This window comes from Sander lucioperca, chromosome 3, assembly GCF_008315115.2.
Source record: "Sander lucioperca isolate FBNREF2018 chromosome 3, SLUC_FBN_1.2, whole genome shotgun sequence".
NCBI lineage: Eukaryota > Metazoa > Chordata > Actinopteri > Perciformes > Percidae > Sander > Sander lucioperca.
This window is the reverse complement of record NC_050175.1, coordinates 9,205,062-9,217,218: the sequence shown is the minus strand read 5'-3', so window position 1 is coordinate 9,217,218 and position 12,157 is coordinate 9,205,062. Positions and strand designations below refer to the sequence as shown.

The 12,157-nt window shown below is 40.8% G+C and overlaps 1 protein-coding gene across 2 annotated transcripts; it reads right to left on the bottom strand.

Annotated features, from left to right (window-relative positions):
- Positions 1-11,075, bottom strand: LOC116037637 (synaptotagmin-5). 2 transcript variants are annotated; one of them, XM_031281602.2, is made up of 6 exons: positions 10,954-11,075; positions 7,734-8,737; positions 4,009-4,180; positions 2,054-2,220; positions 1,694-1,891; positions 1-1,529 (listed from the first exon to the last, which is right to left on the bottom strand). In XM_031281602.2, exons 1-5 carry the CDS (start codon positions 10,973-10,975, stop codon positions 1,742-1,744), a joined length of 1,515 nt encoding a protein of 504 aa, XP_031137462.1. In that variant the 5' UTR covers positions 10,976-11,075; the 3' UTR covers positions 1-1,529; positions 1,694-1,741. The 2 variants fall into 2 exon arrangements, with proteins under 2 accessions (XP_031137462.1, XP_031137461.1); XM_031281601.2 differs by having other exon boundaries at positions 1-1,891.
- Between the last annotated feature and the right edge of the window lie 1,082 nt (positions 11,076-12,157).

Genomic DNA, 12,157 nt, shown 5'->3' with positions numbered 1-12,157 from the left:
TTGGCAAAATTCCTTTTATATAATAACAATTTATTCTAATTTCTTTTAAACTGTTCCCTTTTAAAAGCAAAGACATTCATATACAGTTGAGATAGTACGTGTCACCACCAGGCATCAACATGGTCAATATATTACTAATACAAACACAATTCCTTCCTAGAAACCAAAAAACGTTGCATATTAATATTAAAAACACATTACATTTTCTGTCATTATTATATATGTGACGGGTACTGAATATTAAGAGTTGTTTTTTTCAAACCCCTTCAGTTTGTTAGAGTAGCTGTCGCGTTTTTCAATTACTGAAATGAGTAAGTGAAGTGTTGTAAAGAAATGTTTCTGTAGTCTGTGGCATTTAAACTCTTATTGTTTTTAATGTTGATAAATAAGAGGCTAGACAAATGTCAGTTTAACCCTAGAATTAAAGTTTAATTAATGTGTCTTGTGGCTATAAAGAGGAAGAAAAATACTATTCCTGTCCCACAGAGTAATATCTTAATTATTTTATTAAAAAATGCATCTATATGTGATGAATTTGGCATTAACTGACTGAATGAAAGATGATTTCATTCATTGTTGGTTTTTGACTGCCTTATATTGACTCTGCAAGTCTGTCTAAAATAGACCACATCTATTTCTATTTTACAGTGTTCCATTGACTGCAGAGAAAAGGCAGTGCATGCTAAAGTCATCATGCGATCAATGCTATTCTTCATTGAGGCTTCTCTTGGATTGAGACAGAGCTGCAGATTGTGTTAAATAATAAAATCCAATAGCAAGGGAGCCTAAGTGTATGAGAAGTACATGACAGTCAATAATGGTTTTTGGTAATGCTGCTGCTTGGTCACAATCGTTTGGCTAAAGACCTTATGTTGCACAGCAACATAGCAGACACAATGTAAAGTGGCTCTTCACTCTTGTATTTATCTGTTTTGCATTTTTGTTGAATAAAGTTGTAATTAGTATAGAAATCTTTAAGCCATGTAAGTATACAGTAAATTCAGAACTGGGCTGTGGCATCTGTGAACCAACATGTTTATTGTAGTGTCCAGTGGATGAAAAGAGAACAAAACTTACAAATCCTTCTGGGAACTGATCAAAGGAAAAAAATAATTTAGCAGGCATGCCACACAAAGTGAAGCCACTGTAATGGCCTCGTACATATTCGTAAGGAGAGGTGTTTACAGTACTGTACGTGGACAAATTATGGTACAGTAATACACTACAGCAAACCACGAGTGGCAACATATACTGTATACTCCGTAACTTTCAACACAACATTTGTAGCCTCTGGGCACAATACAAACAGTACCACAACATCAGCACAAGTTGCATACAACCCAAATGACACAGTTAAACAGACTACAGTTTTAAGAAGTCACAGTGGAAATAATCACAAAGGCAATGCTGGGATGCAGAATACTATTGATATGGTGAAAGCTGCCGCACATCCCTGCTCCATACAGTGATCAGTACTTCTATCTCTAAAGTTTTGCAGATATTCATGGACCATGGACGTTTGTCTCTCCCTAAAACAGCATGCCCAGTTATTTCATTCATGAACATTATCTGTTGCTAATGATAAATGACATGGAAGTCTAAAATCAAAAATAAAACGACTAAAAAGAAATACTTTGAAGCATGTGCACCCTAATCGCATGTTATTCCCACTCCACCTCTGCGTTTCACTCACTGGGCAGCGGATGGACAGCAGCGCAGTCCCACAGTCTGTCAATCAGTCCTACAGCACATCTGATTGGATGATGTGCCAGCGAGCTGTCTCTATTTGCCCCCGACTGCACATCTCCTTCCAGTGTCCCTGTCCCGCCTCCGTGGCATCGCTGCCAATCAACACGCGGCCCAGAATACTGCTCTTGGTGTACAGACGGCCCTGTAGATACATAGACATAACTGAATTAACAACTATGAAGATATTCAGTTACTAATACCTCAGCATATTAACATAAAACTGCATGTCACTGTTTAACATGTAATGTAGGCTATACAGTATCAGGGATCAGGTATCTTTGCCAACGAATGTAGAACTACTTACCTGCATGACGATAAACTCAAGGACCAATGGTAGCTGAGTGATGTCACCAGAGGGCAGGTCAAACAGGAATGGAGCGTTCCAGACGGGGTTTGCACCGCTGGCCCCTTTGGTCTCCTTGGTACCAATTACTTTCCCATCCTGACGCAGGTTGATGACAACATAGTGGTCTATGGAGAAAAAAATTACACCGCAGTCATGATTTTGTTTTATTTAGTTCAGACTTGTTTTTATTTATTTATGTCAATGTCAATACAATATTTGGATGAAATTGTTCCTTCCTACAAAGGTAAACAAATACAAAAGGAGCCGCAAAATCATTGGTTCAAAATCTTCAAATTTTGTGGTTGTTGTTGGTGTTAGCGAATGAATGTACACGTCACTGCAGTCTTGTGTGTTGTTTTATCTCCACATGGAACAGTCTACGCATCTACATCCTCATAACCCTCTCTGAACCCTTCTCCACTCTATGCATCATCACTTGCAAAACATGATTTCCCTTGTAAATCTATTTTAACATGCTAATTAGATTCACTAAAATGAAAAAGCAAAGCGTCACTGTCAGACACGAATCATGCATCTGCAAACAGTACAGTATTTACATATTTCAGAAACAATTTGATTCAGAAACTCACAAAGAACAAATTACTGACCACGTAGCCTCGAACCGTCACTTTAAGTGTGGGGAAACCAAAACATTAAAGTTGTTTTCCTCTTACAGAACGGCCTGGTTCCTCCTCTCCTAACCAGCATCCTCAAAGCAGAGCTTTAAATCAGATGCAGTGAGATATGATACGCACAAGAAGGGAAATGACACCGGGCTGATCAGTTCCTAATCTAATTATACTACAAGCCAATCAAGGATCCGGTCTGTCTGACTGTGGCTGAGGCAATAGAGGAGAATACAGACAGAGGCTTATGAGGCAGTTTACATGTCGACTAGTGTGTGCTCATGTGTGTTGCAGCTCACAGTGTCAGTGGGTTGAGGGTTTAAAGCTGTTTGCAAATGTCTGAAATATCAACTGAGAAAAGGTTAAAATACATTTAAAGTCTTAGAATTGGAAGTCTTTTCAGATAAAATACTGAGAGTCCGTTCTTAAAGTGCCAATACCCAGTATGTTTTTGTTGACAATGGTTCACATGACTACTTGTATGTGAGAATTGTTGCTCATAGTGAGGATCCCACAGATAATAACCGCTTGACTCAGTTCCACTCAGCTTTACAGTGGTTTAACATCTTTCGGCTCTTTGTTTTGCTTTCTCACCCTGCAGCGCTACTGTTTTGATTCACTCTCTCAGCTCTCATCAACCACCTTTCCAGCAGCGGCAGGCAGCTGTTTTCAATAAAATAACTTACTCACTCTTACAAATAGAAGGATAAAGAATTCAAATCACTACATGTATTACAGTTTTACCCAACATCTGCAACTGAGTGAACTGATCCCAAACCAGTTGTTATTGTGTCTTTAGGATTCTACTTATGAAGTAATTTGTCCAAATGCTTAAAGTGTTCATATTATGCTCATTTCAGATTCATAATTGTATTTTGAGGTTGTACCAGAATAGGTTTATGTGGTTTAATTTTCAAAAAACACCATATATTTGTTGTACTGCACATTGCTGCAGCTCCTCTTTTCACCCTGTGTGTTGAGCTCTCTGTTTTAGCTACAGAGTGAGACATCTCACTTCTATCCCATCTTTGTTGTGAGGTGCACATGCGCAGTAGCTAGGTAAGGATCACATCAGCTAGCTGTTTGTTTCTACAACTTCAACTTCTACAAGGCAAATACAAGCAAATACAAAAGTAGCGTGACATTGCTATCTTTCCCTAACCTACCTTAAGTAGTTGCAGTTGCCATCAATTTACCAGACCTTAACCACAGATGTGGCACACGCAGTTAAGTGCAACAGATCAGAAAACACATATATGAATGATATGAATTAATTTCGGTTATTACCTGGCGCTCCTGGGATCCGTGTGAGCTTTGCCAGGTTCTCAGCCTTTCGGACCAACACCTTGATGCGTTGGGCCAGCGCCTGGTACTGCAGCAGGATGAACAGCTGGCCCAAAGCCCGCGGCATACACACCGAGCTCTTCCTGTGACCAAATGTTTCCTGAGAACTCACACTCTGAGGGTGGAAGGAGAGATACATAAAAATGTGAGAGATTTAGCAAGAGGGGGGAAATGTCTTCTTTCACTAAGCAGATGTTTCCTTCATCCAGGCTGGGAATGAAATGAAACAAAAGCAAGGACAGAAACCAAGAGAATGGAGCAGATTCAAGCTGTAAAGCATTTAAAACTCATGCTCGTGAATATGTTTCTAGTTCTGTCAGTAAATGAGTCGACCGAGGCATTGAAACTTTCAGAATCAAGGTTTCAGTGCCCCTTCATAGGGATTTGCAGTGAATCACTGCCTACCAAAGTAAAGGAGCAGGTAAGGAGTTTCAATTTGTATTATGTGTTTCTTCATCAGAAGGATATATCCAAAATATAATCAGTGTTATTCATGAGGTATCTTGGATTTGACCTGCCTGAGGAGCTCAGCAAGGCTAAATCTGTATCACATTTCCAATCACTTAATGGTAATCTGTAATATTGTTTATATATAGCTGTCAGGGTTAGCATTGTGTTGCGAAATTGACCACCCTTTCTTAAATAATACAGACATGCATGCACATGATGGTAATTTCCATCTGATTTCATGTCAGAACTCATTAGCTTGCATTGTTTGGGGCGCGATGAGTCACCGTCTGAGTGTTTGCCCGCCAGCAACTTTCTGAGGCCGGGCAGCAGAGTGTGAAGGCGATTTCATTTCAACAAGTGAGTTTTGGTTCACTGCCTCTGTCTGTAACTATACAGTCGCACTTCACCTCAGAGCCCGTCACCCACACTTACACTGCCTTTAAAAAGGAGAGACGTTATTCTGCAAAACACACATTACCAAGCAAACCTTAAAGCTATAGCAACATTTGTTTTTTCAGTGAAGTAAAATGTTTCAACCTTTCATCAAACTGTCCAGCTAATGCTGGTCACTTCAAAGGCAGCTTCCTAATGGTAAAACCTTTCAACATTAGTTTTGGTCTTGTTTTGGGCGAAGGTGCACTCCCAGCTTGCTAGCCTTCAGTCCTGAGGAAGCTATCCCTTCACATACTGTATACCAGAGTTGGGACACAGCAATGGAGGTATTACAACTCAGGATGATTATATTTGACTCCAAGTATTTTAGTGTTTATACGTCACACCTTCTTATTAACTATCAACAAAAACAAGACACAAAAAAATAGTAAATCATGAATCACAACTCCAACACTGTCCTTCATTGAGCAGTAAAAACTGTGTTGCACCCCTGACCTGTGTCTCTTTCCTATTTTTCCTATGAAAACTCTAACTGCAGAGATTAAGTAATTCACCTTAAGGCTGGTTCTGAAAACCTGGCTTTACAACCACATTGTCCTCATCTTCAAAATGTGTCATTATCTTAAAAAAAAAAAAAAAAAAAAAACAATTCCCACATAAATTGCACTCATATTAAAAAATATCATGAGGAACATTCTTAGCCTCCGCCAAAAAAATGACACAAATGCAGGAATGATTGTCTAGTTTCATATGATATCAATATATTTATATTCTGTCTAGCTTTAAAACAGAGCCCTCTATAGCCTCTGAAAGACAGTAAGGTCGGCTTAAAAGATTTAGGGCTTTTGAGAAAATATTCAGGACTGGAGCCCCAGAAGCCACCCCTCTGTTCAGCCCCTGCAAGGGCAACTGCTTTCAGCCCACATGCTGAAATGAGCCAATTTGGCGTTAAAGCCCAGCTCGAAATTGTGTGGAGCCAAAGTAAATGAGTGGACCAAGATAAAAGGTGAACATCTAGCAGAGAAAAGAGACCCAGAACATTATTTCAATTATAGCTCAGTGACCAAAAAAAGAACACGCAAACATTTGGCAGGTAGAATCTGCTGGGATCCCCATGATGCTCTGTTCTTAAAGCTCAAAGCAGCAACACATCATATTTGTACAAAATATGGTCATAATATGTTACTTTATATCTTGATCATAATTCTCAGTTCTGTCATCGGTTTATGCATTCGTAATGTTATTCTTATTTATGACTGACAATAAAACGCTGAGGTTAGTGAGCATTTGCCGAGAATGATGTAATAATGATTAAAAATAAAAAGCCTGCATGCTCAGAAAGCTAAGAACACTACAGTACATGTGGATCATCCTGACAACCAATAGCAGCCCTGCCGTAACCAAGCTCATTTTGTGCTAAAATGCACAGTCCTTAAATTGCTGCTGCGTCATGCCCCCTATTCCCATTAAATGTCAAAACAGATGATTAATCATCAATACTCAGACCTGGTCCCATTACATTGATTACAACACCTGGTGTTGTACTATAAATCCAGGAAGTGCCTACATTAAAAGATGGAGACCCTACTGCACAGCCTCCGTACACGCCCAACTCTTTAAAGAGTTATCCAGCAGCCATCTGCTCCACATCCACACCGGTACACACACCCGGCAGCGGCTGAATGTAGGGGAGGATGAACTATACATGGACATGAAAGGAGGCACAGAGGTAAGCCCACCTGACTCTGATCTTCACATGATGGAGAAATTATGGAGAAATTATACTGATATCCCTGCCAAGCACAAAGCAAGTCACTTTGGCAAAAATCAGAGTGACTGGTTGAGTAATGTCCACTGAAACAACAGGACACCCCTCCCTAGAGCCAGCTATTAATGCCCTGTGGCAGTTTCAAGAGAGCCGCAGAGGGCACGGTGTGGGCGCCCTGCCAATTTGCTACACTCTGCTTGTTTGCTCTGCAGTCTCTAACAACAATGTCACCATGACTAACAACAGTGGAAAATGGCTAATGGGAGAGCTGATTAGACGCTACATTCCTTCATGGATAAAACATGATATGTGCTATGTATAGGCCTGCCTTTCCCTCTGTTTAATCAACTGAAAATGCAGACTTTGTTAAAAAGATTTTTGAAAGAAATGATGTTGTACATAGACTAAAAAGGAGTTACAAGCCCTACTAACAAGCCACAGATGTACACACATGCACAAACGCAGATACACACAAACTTTAAGATTGCGACACAGTCGCCTCAAAAACTCAAAGACCTGACCCAGATTTTGGTACCTGTGTACAAAGCCAGGCTAGCAGTTTCCTCCTGTTTCCAGTCTTTGTGCTAAGCTAAGCTAAGCTAAGTTAACTAGCTGCTGGCTGTAGCTTCATATTACAGATGTGAGAGTGGTGTTGATCTTTACATTTAACTCTCTATATTAAGGTGATTAAGTGTATTTCCCAAAATGTTGAACTATTCCTTTAAAGAGTGTTGCATTCTGACCAGGAGACAGCTGGCTCTTGAGTTTTTCCCTGAGTTAGCCAGCTCTTTGTGTTCTTTGTGTGCACTGCAGTTCTGAAGAGACAACTTGTATTTATTCAATTAGGTGTTTCAAAGTTGTTGTGAATTTTGGTGCCGATAAGGCAACAACTGCTCAGGCTTATAAATTAAATTGTAAGCAGCGCATCAATAAATGCTAATCTTCACGTTTAGTAGACTCTGCAGACTCTTTTACTTGGTGCTTAGGGCCTGTTTGTGCTCAGGTACAGTTGCTGATGCATAAATCAAATGAATGAAATGATGCAATCACCATATACCTTTTTCAGCTTGCTTTTAGTTGGGCTGAGCTGCCTGGTGTAGGTGGTGGTCGTGTCTGGCTCCCAATCCATCTGCTCACAGGGCAGCTCCACCACCCCCAGCGCAGCCTCTCTTAAGCCTGAGAAGTCCCTGCTGTAGACAGCAAGTCTCAAGGTGCAGGTGCGCAGCTCTTCCACAGAGCCCACCTGCAGCACAAAGGTCTGGCTGTTGAGATCTGGGCTGAGGCTGCGGCGTCGAGAGGCCATCTGCTGAGGGGAAGGGCAGAGGGGAGGAAGGCTGGCCCGGACAAACACCCCGGTGCGCTTTCGACTGGCCCCCGAGAGCCCCAGGATGTTGACCATCAGGGTGCCACAGGCACAGGAGAAGAGCAAGGAGAAGTGCAGGAGAGGAGCTGATTTGGAGGAAATGGAGAGAGAGTTAGAGCCATACTGTGACAGGCAGGGCTCCCCCTGCTGGGTGGGAGCTCTGGCAGCACCTGCAGTCAGTCGACTGCTCTCGCTGTAAAGAAAACTTTCGCCGCTCACGGTGCTGCGGCGACCCATTGCCCGGCGGGACTTGGACACCAGGCTCAGCTTGGCAAGGGAGGGCAGAGAGGCTCTGCCGTGACGTAGTGGTTTATTGGGTGAGCAGGGCACAGCCGGGGTGCTGAGGCGCCGCATTGGAAAAGAAGATCCAGGAGATTGCACCAGCTCAGCTGATCTGGTAGGGCTGTGGTCAAAGGGCAAAGCAGTGTGGTCATCCTCAGAGGGAGAAAAGCTGCTTTTAGATGAAGGGAATTCCAACACGTCCCCATCCAGCTGCTCGTACTGCTGCTTGACAGGCTGTGTACACGGGGACGGCGTCAATGTCACAGTCACCCTCTCAGCAGAATGAGGAGACAAGAAAACTGCCTCCTTGTCCTCCGATGAACCACTCTTCCTCCTGCGACAGCAAAGGATGCAACCGAGAACCAGACAGTAGCAGAACACAGCCAGACCCACAGCCAGCAGGATCTGCAGGTGAACTAGACAGACAGAAAACAAAGCGGTCACAGTTTAATATTGCGTCAGTGGGATTAATGAAGTGATGACGTGGATCTGTGAGTGATCAGGAAAAAGAAAGCAACTGGGAGAAACAAAACAGGCAAAGAGATATATAGACAAGAGTTGAAGACAAAATTGTAACAAACTAACATTTGAGTGACCTGTCAGTCAAGAAGAAAATGAAAGAGACTTTTAATGAAGCCAAATTCATTATGAAAGATCTTAGGATATTTGACTCTTAGAGTAACATTATCTTGTTGTGTCTGCACTCTGCGTCCTTGATGATTCTAAAAAGGAAATGTCTCAGGGTTATAATCATAATTGTAGAAATGGTATTGTCACATTTGCTGCTTTGATCCAAAGCAGGAGCAGTGCACATGCAATGCGTTGATGTTAGTTACCCTTGTAATCAAATTGTGTGTGTGTGTGTGTGTGTGTGTGTGTGTGTGTGTGTGTGTGTGTGTGTGTGTGTGTGGGTGTGTGTATTCAGCATTATAATTTTTACCAGTTAAACCATAACGTTGTCAGTATTCCCAGACAAAAAAAATCCATTACAAGTTGTTTAAAACATTTTCCCACACATTATTACTCTACATATTTATTCTGTATACGTGTGTTCTAGCAGCACTACTATTCAAGTCACAGATTACATTATTGCTGCACCATTACATAAAATAATGTAATGTATAATGTATTTCCCTGAACTTAATATTAGCATATGTAATTAATACATTTAAAAAAAAACATGAATTCTTGAATATCATTTCAAAATAAAGTTCTATTGGTTTGAACACACTCTATATAAAATCATGACGGAGCTGCGCAAGTTACTGAGATTGAAGCCTTTAAAGATGAGCCCTGATGTCTATTTAACGACAGATAATGAGGGTGTATTGGATGACTCATGCAGCATCCCACACACTGGTGGACAGTGGTGAAAACACGGCTGGAAAGCTATGAGCTTCAGCCAGTGACCATCGCAAGGTAGACAACCACTGACAATGAAAAGCTGGGGGCTTTTGTTAATATAGAAGACCATATACTTATATAAAATTCCTAAATTATTAGGGAGGAATATGATTGTTTCCCCCTCATGAATCAGCCTAAAATATAGGATGTATTGAGTTTAGGTGCCCAACATCTTTGATAGGAACAGATTTGTTTAATCAGGAGCTAAACATTGAAAAAAAAACATCAATCCCCTCTGATTATCTGAGGGGCGTGTCCCAATAAGTGAGATATTTATCAGAGACTTTAAGCACACTGCATGAGTTGTAGACTTATAAAGATGTGATCACTATCAAAGCAAGGGAGTGCTACCTGTCAGTGCAGATTCATTTCAGCCCAGTCAAAGAGCCTGTGCAGGAGCAGGCAGCTCCTCGGACAGCCTCCATTAACAGATGAAAAGTACAGAAGGGCTGGACGCAGCAGTGATGTTCTATTATTTGCCTTTACCCACTCATTCATTATATCCACATTAGTAATGATTATGTATCTAATATCTCATTGTGTAAATATTTTGTGAAAGCACCAAGAGTAAACATTACAATATCGCCGCAATATCGATATCGATGTATTTGGTCAACACAATTGTGATATTTATTTTTCTCCATATTGCCCAGCTCTAACTCAGACCGGCCAGCCAGTAGACATGATTACAGACCAAATGAGGTAATGGTCAAACCTGACGTGCTCCAATTCAGCATGTGTCTGTGTTTTGCTTCTGTGATGTCCTGGTAGACTTCACTCAATCATGCATGTACTGTAGTAATAACAACATGCACTTACAGTACTTTACATTGGCAGAATGTGTTTGAAGCTTATTCTGATCTGGGTTAGAATAATCTATTTTATTTGTCTACAAGCTCTTGGTCCTTTTTCATACAAACTTATCTAAAACAAACAACAGAGGCACCTCTCCACACGTCATGCCTCAGTGTGAGTGCATTAAAAAAAAGCCTCCTCCCCTTAACTTCAGCTCTTTTTTTTTTTTAAAGTTTGAGGTCAGTTTAACGGGACAAATTGGCAGCATAAGGTTTTTTTAATGAAAGATGTGCTACGTCCTGATATTTTCATTTTCCTCTCAGATAAAAAAGATATAGGCTACAAGGAAGCTGCAAATTAAAACAAAACCAAGATCAAAGACCAAAACAAAAGCAGTGCAAGTTAAAAAGAAGAAGACTTAAGGTTTTCTTACCTCCCAGAGTGTACTGCGACATGTTCCCATACAGTTTGACGTGTATGTTGAGTCAGCGTGTGAGCGCTAGTGCGCAGGGACCTGAAGCCTTCCAGCCTATGGCTTCGCCGGGTGACTGAGCTTTTATTTCAATCGCACTGATTGTGCGTTGGAGGCAGAAAGGGTCCACTGCCTTCATCAAAACAGTCCAGCCTACCAGCGCTGCCGTCATTTTATTACACTCATTAGACCTTTAGGTCTTATGCTTTATGTCTTTTAGAGGACAAATTATAGAAATCACAAAACAGAATGACCAAACAAATATAGGCTACGTCACAAAAACGCATATCAGTACAAAATTCAATATTTTTCATGGGGCACATCATCCGAGCAGCCAATGACATAGGAAATATATTATATGTCATTGCAATCTACCTCCAATATAATTTCTATTGAAACGTGCATGACAGATTTCATGACATATGAAAATATGATGATATCAGGGTATTGTCTAAAACAAGAAAGACTCTTTTTAAAAAAAGTAGGTTTCAGCTCCCCTCCCCACACCAATAATTTCTGTACAGTCAAAGTTTTTGATGATTCATTTTCTGTTGACTGTTGGAGTAAAAAAAAAAAGTCTTTCTTGTTTTAGACAAGACCCTGATCTCTCAACTCAACCACGATTTCAAGCTTAAAGGGTAACTACCATTTTTTTTCAACCTGGACCCCAGGAACGTCGTTAGGCCTATTTTAGGGGGGCTGAAGCTACCCCAAAATGTTCCTAAGCCCCTCCAAATAACAATAAGAAAAATAATAATTTGATTTTTTTTTTTTTTTTTTTTTTTTTTTTTTTACAGTGCACTCTGTATCACTCACTACGTGGAATCAATCTTCCTTCAACATTCATCTGTTGGTGTCGTCGTGCACTGCAGTCTTATTTTTATTTCACGAACTGTCAACTGGTGGAAATGGCGAAAATGTGTTTTAGAGAGAGGCTTACAGCGGCCGCTTCCACAGTAACGGTATGTGGACGAGCGAGGTAGAGAGTTACTGAAGAGAGAGAGCGCCAGGCAGCATTAAAACAAAGCAGGAAATCAGAGAAATAAAATGTTGTTTCGCCGATTTATGACCTCAAATGCAACTGTAGCAAGTATCTCACTATCATTAACGTTATCCAAATTCATAATTAGAAACAACAAATACTATATCCAGCTACAAAAAAGCC